Below are 27,185 nucleotides of genomic sequence, written 5' to 3'. Positions count from 1 at the left end.
AAAATATGGGCTAATCTAGAAATAGTGTCCAAGCTGTATCAAATTCACAGATCAATAGTTCTTCAAATGCAGCTGTAGAAAAGCAGTATGTTACACAGACTGAATTATTAGTCAATATGCCACTAAAATATGTAGCATGCTGAGATTACCAATGAAAATGCTAATACTCTTTCTGTTTTATCAGATGACAGAAGAAAGAGAAAAATAGAGAGAGGAAGGGAGTAAAGGAGGGAGAGAGATGGAGAAAGGAATGAGAGAATTCAGTAGCAATTCTTCTAAAGGAAAGTTTCTGTGGACACAAGATCAGCATGTCTGGTTCTGAAGCTAAAGCACTGTGCTCAAAATCAGTTTTCGGGGCTAAAAAAGTATGGAAAAAAAAGGTAAAATGCAGCACCTTTTTCAAGAAATTGCATTGATGATGTTTAAAGAACAAAGACATTTTTTGCATCCTTCAAATCATCTTCATGAACTGCAAGGTGAGAGAGGCAGGGCTTGCAGATTTCTGATTGCAGAAAGGCTGAGCAGCCCTGGATAGAGTCTGTCAGTATTTGCTGACAGCTGTCAAAGTTTGTTCTTTATGTTATTCAACAGAGCAGAGATTGAAGGGTGAGGGTGAACTGTGGATATGTCAGTATGAGCCCAGGAAACAAGTTTGTGAATTGTAGTACTTGCACAATTTTGGTGTTAAAAAGAGGTTTCTGGAATTTTTTCTTTTTTTTTTTCTTTGGTTTTTGCATAGTTGACTGTCCTTATTTTACATTTAAATCTGTTGATTCCACTGATACAAGAATTTTTCTTGATGGTTTTGTTTATGTTGCTTGAAAATCAAATTTTAAAAAGTTCTAAAGCAATTGCAAACCTGCCCGTAAAACCACAGAACTCCCAAGGAGACTCAACTTTAGGTTATAGCCATAAAATCTCACAAATTATCTTACTAGCTAAAGTTAAGCATGCTCTGTCTTGGTTTTGGGCTATGGAGTAAGTGTTGAATATGAAGTCTTTTGGATAAAAAAAAATTGTTAAAAAAAGGGAAGAGGCCGTAGGGTCTTCAGCATTTCATTTAAAATGTCAGGGTCTCTGTCTTTAAAGATACATTTAATACTGTGTATGAAAATCATCATCACTTTAGACTCTTTGTCTTTATAGTCCTTATTTTCTAAATGAACATCTGCTGCTGTGCTTTCCTGAACCCCTTGTGCTTAGGGATATAGAAAAGTAGAAGAGTAACTGAGAGGTACCTGAACACAAAAGGTCTCCATTTGCATGAGTAGGAGCATTTCACTCAATTGTTAAGTAAAAGACAAATCAGAGATCATCCTCCTTCTACATGCCTTTATGTTGGACCCCAGGCTGACTTTTTAGGTTTTGTTTTGTTTTCACCAGAGCTCTTCTATTTTTGAAAAGTCACAGTTTATTCCTGAGAACTCAGCTGTAACGTGTGCTGAGGTGCTCAGATAGAAAGTGGGCTATTCAGGTAGCCTAATGCACAGAAACTGCAGCAGAGCTGATCTGCACCTTCCTGCCTCCAAGTATTATAAATGAGTAGCTGTTAGAGTGCTTCCTCATTCCTCCAGCTGGTCAGCCCTCTGCTCTAGCAAACCTGCTGTTTATGACTAAGTTTTCCCTCTAGGTATGCACTTACTGACACTGATAATAGATTAAGCCCCTCTGGAAATTCTGGAATAGGCACTTCAAAGCAGGTGAGACTTCCTCATTTGGAAAACAAAACACAAGCAGGAGATAAAACTTGCTGATATAAGTTATAATCCTTTGCTGTCTGTAGTTCTCCTCACAGCTTGTATTTTTTACCATCTGGCCTGCAGTCTTCAGGGCACATGTACTCAGGCGCTGTCTGTCAGCAGGACACTCGTGCTCTACATGACTGATTGGGGAGCACCTGAGGGCAACCAGATAACAGGGAATGGCCACTTTGGACACAGAAGTTAGTAAGTTTTGTCAGACAAGACATTCAGTGTCACTTCTCAGTCTATTATCATACCTCAAGAAATATGTTTGGCAACCAAGGTTTCATATCAAGTCTTAAAGTTGCTATGGATTTTCATCACAGGTGGGCATCTCTATAAAGGCATAGCTGGGAGCCACTTTGTCTTTATATGGGTTGTATGCAAGTCGCCAGGAAGGTAATGGACTTTTTCAGTTCTCAGCACATATCCCCATTTTTTCAGCTTATGTTTTTTAGTGCTTTAGTTTTAGTGAAGATGGAAAGCACACCATGCAAATTATGCCTGATATGATGTGTCTAGATGATGCTGTGATCTCTTCACCCAGCGTTCTCTTCAGTGGATGGTTTACATAGATCTCACTGGGTGGTGCATTAGGCTGTAAAAAAGGGTCAGAAACACTGGAACTACCAACATATTCATTAGTTTTTACTCCTTTCTGACATTATGCAAGATATTTTCTACCGTGAGGACAATAAGAGTGATTGGGGTGTCATATTTTGAGGTACTGATGCATGCAAATAATAGAGAATCGGGAGGACAGTGGAAGAGACCAAAAAGCAAGCAAAATAATGGACTGAAGAGAATACAGGCCTGACCCCAGTGGGAGCCCTGAAGAGCCACAGCATGCTGTCTCCAGGAGGGGAGCTGGTACTTTGCCTTGAGCAAGATGACACTGGCCTCTGTTGGGCAGTGAGTCCTCTACCTTCAGGATCTTGGTAGGGGAAAGAAAGTGCACAGTGGCACAATTCAAGAAGTAATTTCCCAGCTTTTGAGATCAAGTATTTGCTGAGTTTCTTCAAGAACTGTGGGCCAGGCTGCTTCACACAGCTTAATTTGCAATCCACCAGCTGATCTATAATATCCTTCCTCCTTGCACAGACAGGAAGTGACTGGAGTTGTGGAGCAATTTGTTAGTTTTATCTAATAAGGTGAATGAGACAGCAACTCCGCTGAATTTCTCTGCACTCAGAATGCAAAAGTCAGGGGGATGGTGCAGATCAATAGGAAGATGTGCATACTCCTATGGTCTGAGCACTAACTAAATGCAAACTCCCTGTCCCTTGCAAATTTTACTTTGGATAACTCCTCTGTATATCATTTGCACTCAGGCAGATGAATATTTTGGTTCAATGCTTATACATGCTCTGGAGACAAATCCTTCCTGATTGAAGTCTATAATGTACCTTATGTGCTTTTATGTTAAAGCATTCATTTAGAATAGCTTTTAGAAATGTTCGTGCTGGGAATACAATAGCAAATAATCCATATTGAGCGACTTTCAGTCTTGTGATTTTTGGATACCAATCCCTAGGTTTTATCCTGTTTGTGGCAGAAAGTGTTACTTCCCACTGACCTTTGAGAAATTTAAGACTTTCCTCAGGAATCAATGAAGAGCAAGAGGAAAATTCACACATGGAAAACAGTTTGGCTTTATTTTTCAAATAAGCAGAATGATTTATTAGCAGAAGTGTGAATAATGCAGTACAGTAAATCTTGGGGCTGAATCCTGTTTCCTGTGAAATGATCTATGAAAAGGGGAAACCTGTGTGTTCATTCAAGGCAGTGGGAATGCATACACACCCAGGCTATTGCTCAGCTGCCTGCTAATAGGAGCCAGAGTGCCCTGTGAACATTCAGAGCAGCTTTCAAAGAGTAGAGCTCCACAATATGAACAAAGTGACTCGCCACATCCTTCCTCCTTTTTCACCACTCGCAAACCTTCTTGCAAGACTGAAGGCAGCAAGTTGGTAACACTGTTTTCAGAGATGTGTGTCTGCTGACCTACCTTCCCCAGTGCCCTGGAGAGAGTAGGCTCTTTCAGATCACAAAAAGGAAGACTTGACTTGACCCTTTTAACAAAATTTTTCAGAACGACTCTATCAAGAAGAAATGCACTCCTATTGTAAGAGCTGTATTTTAGACCAAAACCAGAGCTGGGAACAGCTATTCATTATGCAGCATGGCTAAACAGAGCAGAGGTTTGAAAGAATGAAAAATAAAAAAGATAAGAATCGTTCCGATCTAAAGGACTGTGTTTGGAGCTCTGCTGCATAAAAGCACCAACCCACAGTCACGAAATATAGCTTATTAATTATTTTCTCAGAACCCTGAAGGACTATGAAATTATTATTGCATCATGGTAAATACAAAAACGCAAGCAACCAAAGAATTGCTTGCAGATACAGACCGTATTTTGTCTACAAATCTTCTGTCTGAAAGTATGTGATTTTAGAACAGAATGAAGTTTTCTGGAATGAAACATTTTTATTTTTCAATGTCATATGGCATTTTGTCTATATACTTCTATTAAAAATATGTCTCTCATTAAAAAAAAAAGCAAAGAATTCAAGATTTCATTTCAACTTAATCTGCCATTTTTTCACCTTTTTGATCTCACAACCCAAAATATTTGCTTGGGGGTAACCTAAAATGATCCTCTTTCTCTCCTTGATTTTTCGTTTTGGGCAGTGAACCAAAAAATCAGTTATATGCATAACTACCATTAATATCTTTCTAACTTACTTAATGGAAAACATTCAAAGGCCTCCTGGAACATCATCCAAGTGTTTTAACTTTTTCCACCCTAAGAAAAATATGTGAAAATCACTTCTGACTGGTACGTGCTCAGATATTTAGTATACTTATGAAAGCAAAACTACCATGTTTTTATACATATAGCATAGTTTTTAAAGCAGATGGATTTTAAACATTTCAGTAATTCATACAAATATTAAGGTTACTAAGTCCTGTAACTAGACCAGTTTTTCTGTGTGCATAAACATGTCAGATGACATACATCCCTGTGACAAATATGTAGAGACACCTATACAGCACTGAGGGAAAGGCTGGCCTCATAAGGCACAAATTTTTAAATGCTACAAAAAGTCATAGAGTGAGAAAAGGCTTTTGATACAAGTTTTTTATCTGTATGTCCTTGCACGCATTATTAAATCTTTCTGTTGTGTTGATTAAAGCCTCCCATGGTGGATTTTGATAAGCCTATATTTCCTAAAGTCTATAATTAAGTGCAATGAATGCTATTCAATAATATTTGTTAACTCACTTTCCAAACTTGTCCCACATTCTGGTACTGTTCCAGGACCAGCACCTTCTCTGAATTTAAAGTTCTTTCTGCTTGACATAAACTACTGAAAGACACATGACCAAATGTAGTAGCAAACAATTATTTCTCACCTAGCTCCACATCTTGATCATCTGTGAGTACAAGGATGATATTTGGTCTGATATTTTTTCGCTCCTGCTGCACACGTCCTCTGAACCTCGGGGACTTGATGGTGGAACAGTGACTTGTTAGCAATTCAGTACTGAGCACTGCCAAGATGACTGCAAACCAAGAAGGCTTCATAGCAGTTCCAGTATTTCAATGAAAAGGCTGATCCAGAAGTTCCTGAACTCTAGTTTTCAAGACCTGTAGGGAGGAAAGAGATTCTGTTCAAGCAATAGATAAACTTCCAGTCATACACTGAAATGATGACACTTAGGGAAGTCAAGCCTGACACATACCATTTAACATGATTATAAGCCATATTGTTGAATGAGAGCTTTATTCTATCATTTTCTAAGAATAAACTCGGTCATTCTGCAGCTATGCTCTCTCAAATAATTTTTGTTTGAAGTCATGCTTTCATTTTGTATAGACATGACTTCTGGTATACTCCTCACAGTGCTCCTTCTCCTACACCCCACACTTCTTTCTATGCACCTTGGTTCCTTACATTCAGTACCTGGGCGCAGTAAAAAATTGCCGGGATGCAGACGCATTCAGAACATCTGTAGGAGGAGCCCTGTGAGAAGGAGAAAGCAGAAGCCTTGTCAATCAGAGACCTCAGTACTGTGGCTGTGCTTCAAAGTCTCCAGAACTGTTTGTTACAGCTTCTTTCTCTGTCCTGAAAGAAAAGCGTAGAAAAAAATTGCATTCCCCATGGCTCCCCTACTGAATTTAATACCATACCTACGCAGGGGTTGGATGGCACCTTGGCTTCTAGAGATAAAGGACATGTATCTCACATCATCAGACACAGGTGCTTTTCCAATATTTATAGTCAGATTTACAGTGAGATTCTGAGAATAAGCATTAATTCCAGCGTATGACACCTGGCAAGCACTAACGCTGTTTTAGGTTAACTCACCTGCATGAGAGACTAAACCCTTAAAAAGCAGAGGAGAGAGCATGGCTGTCATTTGCAATCTGCATGGGGTCACTGTGTGAAAAGTCATCTTCCCACTGACAAGAAAGCTCATATTAAATGACAGTCCATATGATCTTACCCAGCATTGTGAAAGAGCACAACCATCTCTCAATCAATCAACGACAGAGCTGAGCGCCTCATCCATAATGCACAGTACCTCTGCCACAGCCTCGTCCTTGATACTCCGCTTCCAGACTCGTCTCAGTGCGTTAGCAGAACCCTCTCTCTGTGCCTGTCAGTCACACAGCCTTGCTTTTGTAAGACCTGCTGCAAGCACAGAGGCTTGGCTTTGCTGCAGCAGATTGAAACCTGTGACTGAAAATGACTGATTGGTCTGGAGAGGAAGGGGTAGCCACTTACACTTTAACATTTTTGGCATTACTGACTGAAGCTCTGCAAAACCCGTCTGTAACACAAGGGAAGGGAGGGAATATCTGGGGGCAAAAAGGAAGGGGGTGGGAAAGAAACCACGGAGTCATGCCTGTTCCCTCCAGGGTACTGACCTGCCACATACGTTTCTTCTGTTTTTATTCTGGGACTGTGGATAAAGGCACGGTGATATCGGTCAATTAAAAAAAACCTCACAAAACCACCCAAGCCCAAGAACAATCAAGAAGTCTGCCCAAGGGGAAGACTGCATGGGAACTGGGGTGCGCCTTATATAATTAGACTGGAGCATAAATCACAAGATCTGTGCACCCACACCTGAGACTTCAGACATGCAACATGAGCCACAAACAGATTAAGAAACAGAAATAATGAGAGAAACACAGAAGACAAAAGGGTCCCCCAATCACTCACCTAAAAATGCATTAATAGGGAGATGCTCTGAATTGCAGGGGAAGAAGCCACGGCAGAGGGAGGGGATAGGACTTGGTGCTGGACTGCTAGAAAAAGGATCGTGTTCTTGTTTCCACATACACCTTTTATTTTAAGCTTCGCAAGCTAAACAGTTTCATGCTCCTCACTCTGGCAGGCTGTAATTACACCAGAAGAGTGTGAATGTCTCTAAAAGGAAAATCCAAGTGTCTGTGGCAGAGAAATCTTCTTTCATTGTCTCTGCACCAACCAACACTCCAGCCTTCCACTAACATTACAGCACTGCAAAGTCAATACACGGGATCGCCATCGAACAGCAAATGCTATTTCAGTGATTACACAACATTCAGATAAGTAACTGGAAGTCTGTAATTAGTCTGGATGGACTTTTAAAAATAGTTCCATTTCCATGCATATGTTCTTAAATCGTGTAAAAGCTGACAAGAGTCCTGAAGACCAGGGTTACCAGTGAAGTCAGCTTTCTTCTGACAGACACCAGATACATGCTCTTGGTGCAAAAGCAGAAATACAATGTCTCTAGATGTCTGATCTTTAAATAGCGAAACTTTGACTCAGATCACAAAGCACGAAAGGCTATGTGAAGTGAGACTCAATGTTTAGTTTCTTACCTCAGCTGTACAGCAAACTTTTTCAGACAATGTTGACCCAGAAAGTGCAGTCATCCTGACTGCGCTGAGCAAACATTGGCACCGACGTGTTTGAATAATCCCCCACCGTACGAAACTGCAAGTTCCTGACAATTACACCTCAGAGCTAATAAAATTTACACTGGTCCAAATGGACATTAACAAATATTCCTCATTTCAACCTGTCTGGTCTGTATTAGTTAGTTTTAATAAAGACCTTTTCTCTAGCATGTTCATGGCACCTTAGGCAGGTGTTTCTAGAAATAAGAGTATGAAAGTTTCTCTTCCAGCTCTAACTTTTTTCTCCTGGATGGATAAAGGAAAATATCAGGACAGATCTATGCATATAAAATTAATTATCCAAGTTTCACTGAGTAGTTCTTATACAAGAGCACAGTAATGCCATGCTTTGTTGCTCATATTTCAGTTTTGCATATGGCAAATCTTTATTAAAAGGTGATCTTTGACAACTTGTCCTTTTACAGCCTATTTCCCAGTCCTAGAAGGAAATAAAGTAAAGAAAACTGTCAAAATACAGGCTTGATAGGGAAGACAAGGCTGCAATGTTTGTATTGGATACTGGCTGGTAGCATGTAAGTGCCCCTGAAGATACTCCAATTTGTCTTGAGAAACAGACAAAAATAGGAGGAATTCTAAAAAAGACCTTTTTGAAGCTACATGGGGAAGGAAACTGAAATTTTTTTTTGGCAGTGTTAAGAAATCAAGACGGTACTACAAAATGCTTTTTTCCTAGCCAAATAAACAAGTGCTGATCTAACTTCTATGTGGGAATTTTAGGGTAAATTTCTTTTATAGAAGATACCTAGGATAACCAAATTGTAGTCAGTAAATAAATGAAACCAGAGAAATCCAAAGAAACTATTTTTTCCCCACAGGAGCAGAAATTCATAGTTTGCAATCACCTTTTAAGGGATAAAACCTGAAAACTTGTTTCTATGCAGCTAGTATTGTAACATGCAGTTCAGGGACTTATTGGCATGGAGAATTATTTACTCATGAAACTTGAATTACACTGGTAGGGCACTGCAAAGAAAGGCTACAGTGCCACTTTGTGTGGTGTGGCATAAAAAACTATGAGGATTTTATTCTAGATCTCTTAAGAGAGTATCTTTCCGCGACTTAGATGAAAAGCAAAAGGCATAACAGTACCTTTTGGAACTCTGTAGTTTCGTTACTCATTTTGATACAGAACTGTTCAAGATTTTTCAGGGCATTGACTGAAAGCACTTAGTTTGGAACACAAAAAAAGACAGCCAGTACTCAAAAAAGATTTGCCACTTGGTTCTCATGTCCACATTTTCACTCGGTTCACTTAAAATGCCATTTTGTGTTTGGCCAATAAAAATCTGTCCAAGCCATGTACTTCATTTATGAAACAGGGCACTGAGTCTCCACATGAATACTCCATTATAAGTTTTAAGTATATATGAACTTATTCCTATTTAATATTCTTCAAATGTGGCTTCCACATATCCTTGCACAGGGAATCTGGCTTACATGAACACACTTCCTGTTTGTAAATCTGACATCAAGTGTGGGGATAGTAAGTATTGATACTGGACATGTGTCCGTCTCCAGTACCATGTGCTATGCAATGCCCCACATCAGTAATTCATGACCAAGAGGTAACAAAAGGCAAACAACTTTGTCTTTTCTGCACTATGGCATTAGTGTTTTCTTTTGAGATAACATTGAGGCATTATATTATCAAAGTCATAGGTAAAGGCCCACTGTCCTAGTGGCCTTTCCTTTGAAAAAAAAGTGGATCAGACAATAAATGAAACAGTGGTAATAATAACAATAACTAGTAATAATGTGGACTGTAATTGTGGAGCTTAGGAATCTTGGAATCATTAGGGTTAGAAGGGAACTCTGGAGATCATCTAGTCCAAACCTCCTGCCATGGCAGCACAGCCCTCAGGTGTATCAGTCACTACCCCCAGTTTTGTCTCATCAGCGAACATGAGAATGAGAATTCTGGTTTCTGTTCCCCAGATATTAGTAATACATATGCCCAGTGAATTGAGAATGTAAGGTATCATAGGGTTCCTAAATCAATAAACTTCTAATGCAGCACCTATTTGCGTTGTGTTCCTCCTTACTATCCAGTATCCTACAGATTTTATCTCTGTAGTTAGATTTCCCTGCCCCCATAAATTGACAGTTGTATATAATTAAGACACAGTCCACAAACAAATGTTTTGCAACTTAGAACATTTTTAGACTCTATGACAAGTGCAAGGAACTTGCACAAAAATACATCAAATGCATGGAAAAGAACTAGAAGGCAAGTGTTTCCTTTATGTGTCATTTCCTTTATGCCAAAAAAAATCTCAGATAATTTTTTCTTATAGGCTTCTCTGATAAATAAATGGATAAAACCTGTCAAAGAAACAAGTCCTCAGATATCAATCACTACAAGAAAATGAGCTTTCTTTCTTCATCTCAAGCAGAAGAGCATCTTCCTATGTATCTTACCTCTGACCTGCTGACTCGACAGTTTTGGCTTTAATGAGCTTTTCTTACAGGACTATGATCCCAGTCTTCTCTGCTCCCTTAAAATCAGACTGTCAAAAGAAAAAGACAAAGGCAAAGGACAACTAGAAAAAGTCTCTTAATTCAGAGTTGGGATTCTGCTATTGTCAGTGTTTTGTAATTTCCAATATGACCTTGGGGGTTGGTCACATTGCTGGGCACCTGCTCAGCATAATTTCAAAAACCTGCCAGTCCGCCTGTAGTGCCAGAAATCACTGTCAGTAACATCATGTAAATTGGAGATGTCTTCATCCACCCATGACCCTACAAATGCCAGATTCAGGGTTTACACCTACCATTTTAAGTTCTATGCTTTAAATTGAAATGTGTCCACCTGGCAATGTTGCAGTATTTGAGAATATTTTGCATACACAGAAACTCCAGGGTGCAGGAGGTGAAAGGGGTTTTCTCAGAGCCACACAAATACAGCTTCTGTGAATCTTTGATGCTTGTGTCAAAGGGTGGATGGACCTCTCGAAATCTCACGTGGTCTATGCTGTGAATCATAAAAAGTGTGTGGTTTGAGACACAACAAAATTAGCACTTCATAAGATCAGTAATTACATGAAGATTGTGCAGACAGATTGAAACTACATAATAAAAGGTCAGGGAAGCGAGGTGTTCATCTGCACCCAGCAACCTAGTAGTTCAGAGGTCTTAAATCTCTCCCTTAAACCATATTGCCTTGATGACTAGAGGGTTGTAACACCCTACAACAATAACAACTCTCACTTTCACAAATACAGTGAAGCACTTCAGTGGCAAAAGCTGTTGACAGATGACTGTTTTAAGTTTAGTAATGTTAAAGCTCTTCTCACATCTTACTCTTCTATCTTGTATTTAAAGGCAAACACTGCATCTCAGACTACCAGGCACGACCGCGTAAATCTGCAGGTCAGTTTCCTGTGGGAATATTGAGCCTGCAGCCATGGGAAACACATTTACAGTACAGCAGAAGTCAGGAAAAAGCAAGATTTACCACCTCTTCTTAAAGGTTAATCCCCTAATCTAGGTTGTAAAGTACAGGATTTACAGTGAACACAAAGAATGTAGTTCCTATCTGGGTCTAATCTAATCATTATCTATTGGATTTCCAACACACTTAACTAATCAATCAGATATCTTCTCCCCTTTCAAATGAAATCTGTGTATTCTAATGATGTATCCTCAGTGCCTCGGGCTATATTAATTTAAAGTAACTATAATTTAAAGTAATTGCAGGTAGGGAGAATCATAACCTTATATTACGTTTTTACATTGTAATTTTGCAAACAGTTACCGACAGGAAAGGAAAAAGCTTGCAGTGACTTGAAAGTATAAAGCAGGTTTGCTAACCCACTTTTATAACTTTTTACAGGTTAAGGGATATTCTTAGTAGGTAGAAGTTCCCAACACTTCATCTGTTAGGGTGAAACAGCAAACTCCAGTACCATTTTAAAAATACACAACTGTAGGAGAAATGATCTGCCTTTGAGAAAAGAAAAATATGTATTTGATTGTAATGCTGCTGTTATAGCTGAACAAAACATTAAAATTAAAATGAATGTTTTTATATTAACTTCAAATCTGTGGAAATTTCAAAAGAAAATTCCCACATATTTTTCAGTAAGAAGAATGTGCATTGCTAAGCTACAAACTTCTAATAGTATACAGTTACCTAAATTTATTTCTCACCATCTGATTTACTTTGTTTTAGAATTTCATATTTCAGCACAGGCAAGAAATGCACTTGTCATACAAAAGAGCCTGGTATAATTGAGCCAGATGACGTGCCCCACAAGTAAAATCAGCCATTCATGAAAGCTGGTCACCAGAGGCCATTTCAAACAATGCACATTTCAAAGTAATCTAAAGTAATCCCTTTTTTCTACTGATTTGGTTTCCAGGCAGTCTTAAGCACATGTGTGCAGCAAACAGGAGGCTTATTAAAACCTGATGTTATATTGGAGGTTATAATGCCATTGCCTTGTGATTGAATTCCATGTCTGTTAGTCTTCAAAGAGAGGGAAAAAAAAAAATTAAATTTATATGCTTATTACACATGAGTGTCATGATACGTGCAGTTTATTAGCACTTGATAAATAATTAAGACTGAGAGATAATTAGATGTGCACTAGGCTCCAAGCAGGCTTCTGATATCAGATTGTTTTTATCTTTAAAGGAGGTGGCTTTCCATCTAGAAGGTAATATAATTACTAAAAGACTACAAGTATTTTTCAAATATAATGATTAAATTCTGTGTATGAGGGAATCTCAGGTAATTTTAAAATTGCATTTTAAACTGACAAATTTTTGCTATACTCTTGCTCACTTCAGCAGTGTGGGGCACTGTGAAAATATACCACACAATAACACAGCGACAGTTCAGTGATTCAGAAAGTAGTCTTACATTGGGAGATCATATCACAGAGGTGAGTAACAGGAGCACAGTTTGCACATTTCTTTAAATTCCTCTTTAAATTCACTGGCTTTAGAAACTGTGCAAGACCATAGCTTTCCACATCTCCTCTGGACAGAAAACGCGTAATTTAAAAACTTTCTAGGTATGTTTACTCAAATGTCTGTTATCACAGGAGGGGTTAGGGTAGGTTGTGCCATCACAGGGGTGTGTGGTCTTGAGTTGAGCCTAATGCATGGCTGCTCTGGCCACTCTCTTGCTGACTGCCCAGAGGAAGCAACAGGAGCTCTCGGGGACCAGAGGAGTTCATGTAAGGACTGAAGTGGGAGGAACTGCCAGTACGAATCTACACAAGTGTGTGTATGTAAACAGACAACATCACCTGTGTTTCTAGGAGGGGAGCTCAAATGTACTTTCAGTTGTACTGTCAAAGGATGGACTACTCAGAAACATCATAGGACTTTAGATAGGTGCCATCTCCTGGAGAGCCAGGAGAGTCAGGCAGTTCTTCTAAGTGCTTTTGGAAAACTCACTCTATTATACTACAGTGCAGGAAGTAAATTTATTTGTAGCATCAGCACTTTGTGTGCTTACGGGCAGTGAACATGCTCATGTGTGCCTAGGTCCACTACAGATTGCATGTGGTGCCTGTTGTCTTTGTCTTTCACTTTCAGGTCTGGACTCCTAGCCTAATAATTTTTTTTTAATATAATACCATTATATTCTAGTGAGTTTTACTTTCATTCAGTTCAAATTGAATTTAGTAGGACTGCTAAGATACGCACCAATGCATCAGGTCCTGAGTTCTGTTTTTAAAGCAAGATCTTTTTTACTATGCTACTTCTTTTTGTCAAGCAGTTTTTCTAGTCCTCGCACAGTATAAATTCTGCCTTCTCCGATATACATGTAAAAGCTTCTCAACCAAGAAATGTATTTTCAAATAAAGTCCTCCCTGACAAACCTGTACTATAGAGAAACCAGCCTACCATTAATAGTAAACAGACAGACCAAACCAACCAATCTGTTACAAAAAAAAAAAGATGCTTCATATCCTTTTCCATAAAGACTAGTCAGCAAGGACAATACACTGACTTGAGGCACTGCTGAGAACAACACCACTCTGCCATCAACCCTTACTTTTGATCTCCTTTGTAATCAGGAAGTCCCTGGTGTTCACCAAGCTCCATTACCTGGTGGGGGACAAGGCAGAACCCCAGCTACTAAGAACATGGGGGAATTGTGTCTGCTATCACAGTAACCCTTCCAGTCCTCTCGCCTCCCCTCACCTCGCTGTGCCACAGTCCCCCCTGAAGAACACACCTGTGTACGCTCAGGGGGGATTTGCAGAGTGACTGTGACTAATCCACCATGGGGAAACTCAGAAAGTCATCTCCACATCACCCTGTCCTATCAGGTGAAAATGGTTTTGTACAGGAATGGCAGCAAATATGAGCAAGGAGTACAGCTAATGGATTTTACTGCCAAATCACGTGCCTAAGACTTACTTAACCTCTGATATAAGTTCTGCTGTGCAAATGAAGTAAGTACTCTTGTACTCAACAGGACTGCTCAGCTCCTTAAAACAACTTCCTGCAGGCTCTTCAATACATTCCTGGTGCAACAATGTTTTAAGATATTTGGTACCTTTATTTCAGAAAACATCTAAGCACCTAATGGTACATGAAGAAAGGCCAAAATGTACAAAGCATCTGAATACTGGCTTTCATCTGAAAACTCCTATCAAAAAAGCCTGAAATTAGAGTCACATTTGCCTGTTCAAGGACAGAATATACCATATACAGCTTATTTGTCTGAGGAATACCAATTCTTCCAGCTGAATTCTGAAAATCCATTCTCAAAGGGCTGTTTGAAAATAATCTTCAGTCTGAGATCTAAAAGACTGAAGAATGACTTGCAGAAATTATTCTGTGAACAACTTTATCTCAGAAAACATTTTGAAGGGACAGCACATATAAATGCACCTTCATTTACCTAGTGAAAATGCCTGCAGAAACACTTTCTTCATCTTTCAAGTACACATACAGGTATTTCAATTTCACAGTACTGGCTTCTATAGATGAGAGAGCAGTTTTAAAGCATGGAAGATGAGGCTGAATACATTGAGACAAACATTTTTTTGTTTCCAATGCACTTCTTACTAAGCAAAGTTTCTATTTAGCAATTAAGAGACATGATTTTATACCATCTTTATTTTTTATACATGTAGATATCTATATATCTTCATATATATTTAATTGGAAGCCTGCTCATGAGCCACGATTCTACTCAGGTGCTTGATACAGCACATACTGAATTATTTTTTCTAGGAGTGGTGGAGCAGGCAGTCAACCTTATGTTGCAACACTGGACTGTGCATTATGCACAGAGAAGGGAAGACAGGAACGGAAACTGGTAATCATTAGGTAGAAGCTTCTGAATAATGCAGCATGAATCAGGAATGGCAAGGACTAGGATGTATAGGAAATCATTCCCAGAAAATTGAGAGGAGACAGAAAGGTGAAGAACGGGACTGTAGTGTTTTTCTTCATTTTGTGTAAGAAGGAATTTGGGAGGCATCTCATTTTACAGTGATTATTGTGGGGAAACCATCAATGCTTTCTTTACTGGATGGTTGGGGTTTTTTTTCCTTAAATGTAGATGAGCTGTTCTTATATGAAAGGTGTCTCATAAACCGTGTCAATGACCTAATTCAGGAATGCTTAGACCAATACATAGAGAATCCACTTCTCTGTCCTTAGCAGGCTCAGCTGTGAGGTCAGACCAGGCTGCTCAGGGCTTTACCAAGTCAGGTTTGAAAACCCCAAGGGTGGACACTGCCCAAATGCTCTGGGGCCCTCTTCCACTGCTTGACTGTTCAGAGGGTGAAATTTGTTTTTCTTTATACCCAGTCTAAATGTCTTACATTTCAAGTTATGCCCACTGCCTCCTGCCTTGTTCTCCCGCCATACATGACTGTCAAGAATGAGGCTCTGTCTAATCAGTGACCTCTCTCTAGGCACTGTGGGGCTTCTGTTGGACCCCCCAAAACTTCTCATTTCTCCAGGCTGAACAACTCTTCTCCTATAACTTCTTCACATGGGACAAGGACTCCAGCCCCCAAGCATCTTCATGGCCATCTGCCAAACACACTCCAGTTTATTGATGTCTTTCTCATGTCGGCAACCTAGAGGTGGACATACAATTTTAGATAATCCTAGCATTTAGTATTTGGTAGCATAATGGAGCAACATCTGTGTCTGTCATTGCCCACAAGTCTGAGACCCTTTCTATTGACTTTCTGTTCCACTTATTTCATCACTGTACACAGTTTGTAAGAAATTACAATTAAGAAATTTGTTCCCCTATTTAAAATTCTTAAATGCAAAAGCTAAATTTTGTTTCTCAGTCAAAGAAACTAGCCAAAATTTCAGATTTTACACTTGTCTTTTGAAATGGGGAGAGGTCTTCCAATTATTTCAGTGGTCATTTGTTCAACAGAAATGAAAGCTGATTTAAAACCATTTTCTGTTTTTTTCTCTCTTCTTAATAAAAAAGTTAAAGCAGTTAGGACTTGCAAAAAAAGTACAACTTTATGTATTGAGAAAAGAGAGATTTGAAATACTCAAGCCCCGCGTAAATGCGAAGAGCACAGCTGGAATGAAACAAATGATTTTACTGGTTTCTGATGAGCTGGGTGGTGTAAATGTTTCACACTAACCACACTGCATGCTCATAATATAGGAGCTAATTCATCTGCCATGAATACATTCCTGTGTATGTTGTCCTTTAAAATAAACAAGCAAAAATGAGTAATTTATTGAGTTAAACGAATAGTTTTCCAGAGGGACCCCTTATGTCCCATATGACTGATTTTAAAGTCTAAATGAAGGCAGCTTAAATGCTACATCCTCTGTCTCACTATGTGAAACAGTTACTGCTTTAAAATATGGAATTTCAATTTTTAACACTGTCAACAAGTTCCAATTGTTCCTTAAAATATCATTTGGGCTGCTTATTCATTTCTTAGAAGACTGCAAAACTCTAAACACAGGGCTGCAGATGGTGAATCATGATAATTTTCCAAAGTCTCTATTGCATTGCATTTGCAAAATGTATTTATTTCTAGATTTAATGTAAGAAATTTTGATGGAAAATTTTTAATTACAATAAAGCAGTCTTATAGGAAAAGTCTCCTAGAAAAGAAGTCAAATCATAACCAGCTCTGCATGCATTAAATTTTACAAATCCTTTTTGTATTTTGATATCTTAAAATTTATCAAAAAATATATTATTCTTCAGACACCATTATGATCTGTTAACCACATAATGATTAATGTGTTTCCCGGAGTTTTTCTACTCTACAAATGAAGTTATTGCATTTGTTCTCATAGAATCTTCCCAAAAGTACAGGTTGCTCATGGAGGCAACCTCTGACCATAAGGTCTAAGTAGATAATCTGAGGGTCACAGGTTTCTTAGATTAACACAGACTCCAAACAACTTCCCTCCAAAATTAAAGGTGCTTTCCGTGGCTTACAGTGAAGAGCAAACAACGCCTCTCGGACAAAAGTTTCAGAAAAAGTATACAAGGAGGCCATGGCATAATCCCCACTGTTTTCTGCACAAACATTTTCCTTTGTGGCAGAAAAATTCAGCACTGAACATTAACACAGAAAAATTTCCGGACTGAAAATGCTCTGTAATCGTGTTCAGTGTCCTGATGCGTATCTGGAGACTGTAATTTGCACATAAAAAAAAGCACTGACACTGTTTGGGAAAACCACTTACTGTGGTGGTGATGGGATGCAGACAGGCACTGCAAAGGACTTCACAGAAAGGAGGATGTCCTGATAATACAACATCTTCATATGTTTGTTCTTTTATTCAAGTTTATAATGTGTTTTTATAAAATTCTTGGCTCTCCATAGCATCTCCTTTAAAAGCAGGGTGGTTTTGAACAGACAACACACCTTAAATCCCCTGCCAACTTTCAGGATGTGGATGACAGCACCCACATAGCACAGAGCATAACCCACCACTTGGTCCCCTGCTTGCATTACCCCACCTTCTTGTTTTTCCGTTTTATTGAAAGCTCCTAGAAACTTATCTTTTCCCCAGACTGGTATAATATGGTCAGATTATAGATATGTTTCAATTTGGTAAAAAATATACCAAACATTTCAGGGTATGAAGAAGGAGAAAGAATCTGAAATGAAAAATGCATTGTGCTAAAGTATCATATGGCACCAGCTTATGTTTCCATTATCTCCTACATTTAAAAAGCTCTGTTGACCTCTGTCAGAGGCATTTATGTTAACATTGCAATGATTTGTTAAACTCTTGCACATTTCTTCACATGATTTTCTTTACCAAAACTAGGCCTTTATTACAATATTGAGTTACATATTCCATTTTTCATGAGTAGAGCTGGGAAAGAGATATGACAAAATGTCTGAGCGTTGGCATCTGTTTCCTACACCTGTTAATGTAATTTTTATGTATCTGCAAATGAAATCCTCCTGTGTTTCCAGTAACACCTATGAGCACATTTTCAGGACACTGAGTTTGCCCTGTGGGCGATGGCTTGGAGCAGGCAGGATCTGGCAGCCTGTCCCATCCTAGCCCACAGCCAGCAGCAGGGCATGGGGAGGGCACAGGGGCAGCCCCAGCTCCGTGGGGATGAGGACACGTACAGGCCAGGCTGGGAAATGCCGGGCAGTGCTGAAATGGAGCCCTATACTGTGGGCAGATGTGGGGAGCCCTGGAGGGCTGAAAGGGGGTCCTAGGCCATAGGCAGAGAGGTGAAGGCCTTGGGGGGTGGGCAGGGGCAGGGAGAGCCAGTGGTGCTTCATGGCTGTGGCACACACAGACAGCAACAGGATCAGTTGTAAGTGACTGAACAAGGATCTATCTGGCTGAATGAGAATCAAAACCATTGTCTGTAACTGCGGGAAAGTTGCCCTAAAAGTTGTAGTGGGCAAGTACATTTGATCAGGAAATTGTGACAGTTAAAACCGTAAAATTAGCTAGTGTGTGTACAACGATGTAAACAACAACAACCAAGACCTGCGATACAGTAAAATGTCACAAATCACCTTTACCAGCATGATAAAGAGGAGCCTATTTATTACAAATTATCCTGTCTTCTATGGTCTAACATTCAGTTCAGCAACTATGCAAAATATATATCCGTTGTTAACAGCTGAATGATAGAGGTTTTAGCTTACAGGTGAGGACACAGTGGGAAGGCAATTTTAGGAAGTAAATAACCGTAACCAAATAGCAAAGAGCTATTGCTAATACATTCTCTTTTTAGCGTGAAATTGCTTAAAACCAAGGCAGCTGATTGACTGGTGTGAATCAGATGGATCTCCTAGACAGCATGATGAATGTCATAAGTTAGCATCTAATACCTGCCTAAGGCTTGAAAAACTACTCCTCATGCCATCTGTTATGGAAATATCCTGTTGAATAGGACTTTTGGACAAATTTTTAATCTGTCATTCTCTGTTTGTAAATGATATATGGAATACAACACTTCCACTATTTTTTCATGTTTTCTTGCATAACGTCTTTCATCCAAGTTTCCTGATTCACCATGCAAAGTACTAGCTAATTGATTATCTCTGGTATCAATGAAATATCACTGAAACTAAAACAAAGAAGGATCAGCTTGACTACTTTGACTCCAGACTAAGCTTTCTGCTTACTCCCAAATGTGAGACTCAGATGGAAAACCTTAACTTTTCAATCTGAAAATAAATTTCAATACAATTTCATGCTATGGAATGAAAAAAAAAAAAAACCACCCAAACAAAAACCCAGTGAAAGTCTTTTGTTTCCATTGCAGTGTGAAATGAAAAAACCTGAATCCTTGAAAGCTAAACTGTCATACTCTGGCCATCTCTACCCTTAATGAAAGGCATAGTGCAGATCATACATCCCTATAATATTAAATTACAGGAGTCATCAGTACAAGGCCTTTCTTAAAACCCAGTGATATTATGAGTGAGGATGTTATACCAGACAGAACCAAAACCAACACCATTCATTAATCTATTATGGATGATGACATGTCAAGCTAGACTGGACCATGAACTTGGATCCTTGATGATGATTCAGGTAAGACTCCTTGAAGATGTGTTCTTGAACTCCCATTCATCAACCTTTCATTTGAGCTAATACTGTCTTACACTTAATTCATCTCTTTACTTGTAAAATGATCACACACCATTCAGAAATTATTAAGAGAAATGATAAACTGACAATGCCATATTTGAGTCAATGTTCAAAGTAAAACCGTAATTTCACTTACTGCTCTATTCTGCGGTAATATGAGACAGAGTGTGTGTCCTGGTTTCTTCTGGGATAGAGTTAAATTTTCTTCCTAGTAGCTGGTATAGTGTTATGTTTTGGGATTAGTACCAGAGCAAAGTCAAGAGCACACTGCATGTTTTGAGTTATTGCTAAGCAATGTTTACACTAAGTCAAGGGCTTTTCAGCTTCTCATGCTGAAGACAGTGAGAAGGTTGGAGGGGCACAAGAAGTTGGGAGGGGACACAGCCTGGAAAGCTGACCCCAACTGATCAAAGGGATGTTCCATAACATATGGCATCATGCTCAGTATATATGGGGGGAAGCTGGCTGGAAGTGGCTGCTTTGGAACTGGCTGGATATCGGTCATCAAGCGGTAAGCAACTGCATTGTCCATCACTTGTTTTGCATATTCTACTAGTATGAGTGTTAGTAGTATCATTATCCTACTTTACAGACTCATTAACTCTCTTTATCTCAAACCACAGGTTTTCTCCCTTTTACTGTTTTTATTCTTTCCCCCATTCTGATGGGTGGGAGCGAGCGAGCAGCTCCATGGGGCTTATGTAACTGGCAGGAGTCAAACCATGACACTGTATTTCTTCAGTAATGTAAGGTGTGCATTACCTTAGGAGCTAAGTAAGGCAACTTGAAAAGATTTACTGATATTTACCTATTTACTAATACAAAATTTTCAGACAAGTTTATTTTACAATCTTTGTCTGTGTTATGGTTCTCTGCCATAATAAATATGCAGCCAACAGACCTACATTTAAAGTCTCAACACTCTCTTTGAAGACAAAGGGAATTTAAATTGCATGATCTACAGGGCATTCAGTAGGGCATTCAGACTTTAGAAATGACAATAACAGTGAAGACCAAAATATGCTTGCTTCTATGCTGTGGGCTATCTTGGTAAATGCAGCATGTTAACTGAGCATGACACCTGTTGCAGCAAATGCAGCACATCTTGGACAACTGTAAGTTAGCACAGTTATGCCAGATGAATTTGATGATCCCATAGCCAGGTTATTGGTATTACTTAGCTACTTTGTTCACAGGTCCCTATGCTACGTGCTGCCACAGAGAAAAGTCCTCACAACACGCTTGTGCCTTAAGGAGAAACATTTGCTGGCATTTGAACAGTAGTCACCATCTGCTGGGTTTTTTGGTTCATTACTGGCACAGACACAGGTAAGATGTCCTCTTCCATTCCACCACTGTGTTTGAGCCTGTCTAACAATGTCTAACTGACATCTGAACCTAGTTTTTCTCAAGCACTTTTCCCCTGCCCTGGAGCAGGAAAGGAGCTTAAAATAGAGGCAAGGTTCCTTACCAAAAAGAAAGACGCATCTCAGATGGGATGAACCAGGAATGGCTATTCTAGAGAAAATGTTTGCTAAGTATCATTTTTCTGTACATGTAACACACCAAAACTTCAGTAAAAGGAAACTTTTGTGGTCAAGTAATCAAAGTTTTTTCCCCTTCCACAGCCAGCTATTACTGATGTTGTCATCTGTGCTGACAGTGAAGTGTCTCCCTCTCAGTTTGGGAATTATTTTGTCTTGAACTAACCAGTGATTATGATTCTTCTTACTTTTCTTATTCTTTTTGTTAAACAGCCTTCTAAGAAATTACATTGACAGCTGAAGATGGTATACACGCATTAGTAAACATGCAGCCTTCTTTATTTACGAAGGTTTCCTGAATTCTGCAATTTTCCTCTGATGCTAGGTGGTTATGTATTCAGTGAATAATTCCTACCTTTTCCATTCCCCCAGGAAAATCACATAACGTAAGCACATCAAAGCCATTGTCGATAAGGAATTAGCAAGGGATCACCCTGTGGAGGGTCTCTCAGTCTATGAATACTACTAATAAGGTAATAAGTATGAGAGTTTCCTCAATATGTAATTGCTTACTCTTCATCTCAGCAGGTTTTTCTTTACCTAATCATCAGCAAAATAACCCATGTAAATCACAGAATAGTCTAGTTGTTTGATCAGTCCCTTTCTTTGTGTTAGCCCTTTGATATTTAACCTCCCATTTCAGCCAGCTTTACAAGGATGTTTTCCAGAGAAACAGTATGTCTCATTTGATGCTATATTAATCATTTGGAGAGAAGGTGCATGTTGCTAGGCTGGCAGTAAGTGTATGCATATGAAAGCAGGGCCAGTTGTGAGTCACAATGAGTTTCTTCTGCAACAGACCGAGAGCCCTTCATCTTTATTGACCTAGGGAGCAGGTCAGATATGACGGCTGCTGTAACAAAGACATTTCTTCAAGGCAAAAATGCCTTTGCAGTCACACCAGCTAATCAGTCTGAAAATCTCAATTTTATTTGTCTTTAGAATACTTCAAGATAACAGCACAATATGACCGAGATGCTAGAGGAAAGGCTAATACTCAATCTTTTCCAGGCCATGACAGACATGCAAATTAACATCTGACTGGAGATCATAAGCCTTTTGGCAAACTCCAAGTAACTTTTCACCTACTACCTAAAGCAAGCTCCAGAAGAAAGTAACTTCACCAGATAAATAAAAGTTTGTCTCTATTACAAAAAGAAAACAACCCCCCCCCCCAAACAACTAGAAAATGTTGTTGTGGTAAGCAATGGGCTATGGTGTCTCGTTTTTCTCTAAAAACATTTTTCTTTTCCCCCAGCTTGTGAGAGAGCAAGCAAACTGCATGCTGACTATAGCACATTTACCTGTTATTTTCTATGATCAAGTGAATTGTGTGCATGTGGATGCTGAAAAGTAGTAACTTAGGATCCACTTGGATTCAGGCAAAGGACCAAAACTTTCATGTGAACCACAACAAAAGAAGAATACTACTTCCACCACATTCCTATCCTGGGGCACTTTCTCCAGCCTTACCTGAAGAAGTAAACTTCTAAGGTCACCATAATGGAAAATCAATACGCTGACACTTACGTATGTGTCACATTGGAGGCAAAAAACTTAATACTTCAAAAAATTGAAATTTAATTTCATAGGACAATTTTAAAAGAAGAAAAATCTAAGATAATGAATGATCTCTTTAACAACAGAATAAGCTCGTACCCACAGAGATACATGACACTGTAAAACTACTCAGAGATTAAGGTTTGTAAGTTGTCTGGCAAATATTCTAGGGATCTTGCTTTCTATCCTGCTTCATGGGATGAAAAGGAGCGTTTAACTGCTTGGCTCCTGCTGGTTTTGAATGAAAATCCAATGCTTCATTAATATTTATCCCTTTTTCTTCTAACATGCTCTCTTTTGGGAGTTTCAGGAAAACCAGCAATTATCACATCAAAGGTCATCAGTCCACCAGGGAAACTTCAATCCTTAACTGGTGGAGAATTGCTGCAGCTTTTGCAAACATCTCAGATCAGGCGAGCAAGTGTTTTCCCTCCTCCCTTCCCTCCTGTGACTCTTGTTGGTTTTATTTAATCAGCTTAGAAGACCTCCTTAGTTTTCCTTGATGCCATACACTATCTTAGACATCAAAAAGATTTTTATACTGCTGTTATATTTATACAGAGGGAATAAAAGAATAACAATGATTTAACTGTGCTGCACAAGAGGTCCAGTCTGAAACAGTCTGAAGGACTCTGCTTAGATTTCCCAAAATATACTTTTGTTAAGGTCTGTTCTGAAATTATTTGCAACACTTTTGTTTACTTCAATAGTAACTGTAGCATTAAAGAAAGGAGATGGTCCATGTGGATGAAAATGACAGAGATGTTCAATTTACTGCACAGCAGAAATCAGAACCACTGAGAAATGAACACTCTACTCCAGCCAACAGCAAGTGTTAATTAAAAAGATTTCAGTCAAATGACCAAGATAAATCAAGAAACTGTTTTCAAAATAACATTCTTTAAAAAAATAATAAATTCTGTGCTCATGTTACTTATCTTTTGGCTTCCTAGCCTCTGTGATTGTGCCTTTTGAAAGTATTTTTGGCAATCCTAGGTACTAAAATGTGTTTATTTCTTTCTTCCAAATGAGAGATAAGTTTTCCTAGAATCATATGATGCCAAAAATTGAGATGTCTGATAAAGGAGAGTGAGCTGGCAGTGCTAGAAATGTGCTTTCTTCAGGACCGAGGAAGACAGATCTGATGACACACAATGGGAAGGGCACCACATTCATCTGTGTTTTCAACCTCACTGGAGAACGGATGACCAAACATCATTAATTCTTAGTATTACTTTTTTGGACTCTCGTATGTTTGCACAATGAATTGATTTAGGTATGTAGGAATCCTGATGTTAATCAAAACATGACTTCTGTGTCAGGTAGCTTGCTAGCTTGGACAGCTTACCTCCACGAAAACAAAGTATCATTCAGTGCTTAAAAAAATAATAAAAATAAATTAAAAAATAATCAATCAACGAAACTGTCAGGGAATACTGCTCCACTTTGTTGGAAGTATCATTTCTTTCTGAATACTGCTTCTGCCTCTGATTCTTTGTACAAATCCTGTAGGCAAGTTGCATTAATCTTTTCTACTTTATATGTGAAGCTGTGCTGGGAATGTGCTTTTAAGATATTGTCAAGCAAATCTGAATAAATTTATCCACTTACTCCTTTAATGTAATTAGTTAATTGATTTAAGTTAACAATTTAATCCATGCTCCTCAGTGCCTCCTTTAATGACGGAGAATCGGAGGGAACACTCCTATGTACCAAGCCAAATCAGCTGTATGTTTCTGAAGCATGGTTTTCACTTTGATAGAATTTAAAGGTTTTAAATCCATGTTTCTTTTCTTTACAATAAACTAATTTCACGTCTAAGAGAGTGGGAAGCCACAAAAGAAGCCACAGAACATATGAGTCTGAAATTTCAGCCCTTCTCTGTACTGCAGCCATCTTATCGAAATATGAGCTGGTATGTACCTCCTGCATGAGAGAGTTCCCTCTTCATGAAACTGTTTTGGTGAGGATCCTGTCCTTGTACTCATTTTGATAGGTCAGAAGGGGAGTAGTGGGAAACAGGCAGAAGAATTGTTTCTTCTCCCAGACAGAAGAAAGCTGCTGTCTTACTGTGTACTGGCAAGGCTGGGAATAATGGCATTGCTACTACAGCTTTACATCACATAATTGCCTTATGTTCCTTGGACACCTTGCTAATGCAGGGCCTCCTCTAAATAAATGTACTTAAGGTGAATATAGTAATGTGTTTTTACAGTACTTTCATATTACTGCACCTACTCCTTGGATATTCAAGGGTTCAGCGTGGTTGGCCTAGCAAAGTAAACTCAAGAATTAGCTAGGAGCATTTTTTTGTGTATAAAATGGACTTTGTTAAAAAGTGACATGAAATGTTAAACAGTTGGATTGTTCAAATATCTAAGGTGACTAAACACTTGAACTTGACTTCAGAACATTAATATTTTCACAGCAAAATATAGTGTGTTGAGGAATTTTGCCTATGGCTATGGTATAAATGAACTAAATCATCCCCTAAAAAAGAGACATTTCTTTGATCTTCCACTGAGCATGTAAAATAAAGGAATTGGTAGAGGATAGCAAGCAAGCTTTCATTTGAGCAGTGAAATTGTATTGTTTTGTTTTATGAATAGTACATTTGGCCACACTGGTATTATCATTTTCTTAATTCCTAGTTACTGCTCTGTTTTTAGCCCAATAACTTTGGTACAATTCAGACAGATTTGACAAACACAGTAGAAAGAAACTGGAGAAGCGACTGAAAGAGTTTCACTCCAGTGGACCTAAAGTTCACTCATGTGAGCTAAAAGGTAGGAAACCATTGGTGAGAGACAAGGAACACACCACAGCTCTGTCATGTGAAAGCTAAATATGCTGAACTGCCCTTAAGTTAGATCCTTAAAGCTGAAAATGACAGCTGAAACCACAAAGACCTTTTTTAAAAGTTTCTGCTATTAAAACAGTGACATTATTCATCTTGGATAAAAATCCCCTAAAGATATAAAAACCCTTGTCCCATCAATGCTCAGCTGCAGCACTGTGTCATGTGTGACTATGAGTTGTTTAAAAACACACTGAGGCTCTGAAGCTGCTACAGAACATTCAGGTCCAGGAGAGTCACAGGACAGAAAGGATGTGCTAACAAGAGCTGCTCTAGATGGTGTGATAAGAACCGAATTTCACCTACAAAGAAATGGTTCTGAGCATTGTACCCAACAGATTATCTGCTTTCCTGAATTACAGTTCGGCAACATAGACAACTTGAAGACAGATTAGTTTGCTTGTTACATACATACACTAAAAATTTCCTTAGGGAAGCTTTAGGGAAAGATGTGTTTCTATGAAAGAGGCTTTCTTTTTCCAACAGGCTGAGTAAATTCAATTGAAGGATACAGTATCTGGATTACACAGTACGGGTAAATGTTGTACTAAGTACATTGCGTTTTGCATTTTAATTAAGTTACAGTGTGTCTATACACTACCACAATCACTGTGAAATTAAAACTTCATGAGAAATACAGCATTTTCATTTGTTGGCCTCAGGTACTGCACTTTGCAAGACTGCTGCTTGTCTAGACGCAAGGCCATGACTAACTGATGATTAATTACCTTAACTTATACTCTCATCAAATTCATTACTTTCCTAAGTAATTTCTTAAATGACTTAGCTCATGTAGGCAAACTTGGGCAATTATTGACATAGTTCAAATAATTAAACACTTGTAGCAGAAAGGCTCAAAGAAATACAATCAAACTGAAGTCTTACCAAATGTGAGGTTTTCTCTGGGGTCACAGGCAACAGATTTTTCTGGCTCCACAGAGCTTTCAGAATCTGTTCCACATGGCGTGTCTTTGGTCCTTGTTTTGATAAGAAAAGATTGAGGGACTTGCCCCGGCAATTAGCAAGGCATGGTTGGAACTACCTGTATTAATGGCAGTTCCCAATGCACTTCACAGACAATACTGACAGTAATTCCCTTCTCAGTTTAAGCAGTGTCTTAATTCTGCCACTGTTTACATTAAATGCTAGGAAGTTTGGATCAAAATCTTGACTACAGTTATGATCTAGAAATACTTTCTGTATGTGATTGTTACCATCTGGGTCAACAGCTTTGTATTTTGTCAAATATCAATCACGACTGGATCAGACTGTACTCCAGTGATAAACAGGACTATCCTAATATAACTCTTACTGATCTTTCAAATTGTGAGGCTAGTTTAATTCATATTTTTAGAAAGTTCTTGATGATAAGTTGCTGTAGAAATCAAAAATATCTGCAGCTCATAGAAACTTTTTCTTCAGCACAATTAAGATATTTTTCTTGTTACATT

General features: G+C 38.7%; 1 protein-coding gene across 16 annotated transcripts in view; it reads right to left on the bottom strand.

The window, feature by feature from the left end:
* The window catches only part of SULF1 (sulfatase 1), a 124,759-nt gene that overhangs the window by 58,359 nt on the left and 39,215 nt on the right, over window positions 1-27,185 (bottom strand). For 6 of the 16 annotated variants that reach the window (XM_032127193.1, XM_032127259.1, XM_032127183.1 and 3 more), the window contains 4 exons: window positions 10,141-10,229; window positions 6,977-7,152; window positions 5,711-5,770; window positions 5,160-5,394 (listed from right to left, as the gene is read on the bottom strand). In XM_032127193.1, coding sequence (XP_031983084.1) covers window positions 5,160-5,331 — 172 coding nt within the window. In that variant the 5' untranslated portion in view covers window positions 5,332-5,394; window positions 5,711-5,770; window positions 6,977-7,152; window positions 10,141-10,229. Of the gene's footprint in view, window positions 1-5,159; window positions 5,395-5,489; window positions 5,673-5,701; window positions 5,771-6,115; window positions 6,190-6,254; window positions 6,278-6,332; window positions 6,611-6,976; window positions 7,153-10,140; window positions 10,230-27,185 lie in introns of those variants that run through there. The other 10 variants (XM_032127199.1, XM_032127234.1, XM_032127226.1 and 7 more) reach the window with 9 other exon arrangements.

The sequence above is a fragment of the Corvus moneduloides genome, chromosome 1 (genome assembly GCF_009650955.1).
Source record: "Corvus moneduloides isolate bCorMon1 chromosome 1, bCorMon1.pri, whole genome shotgun sequence".
Classification (NCBI taxonomy): Eukaryota; Metazoa; Chordata; class Aves; order Passeriformes; family Corvidae; genus Corvus; species Corvus moneduloides.
The sequence above is the reverse complement of the archived record's forward strand: the minus strand, read 5'-3'. Positions and strand labels throughout refer to the sequence as shown.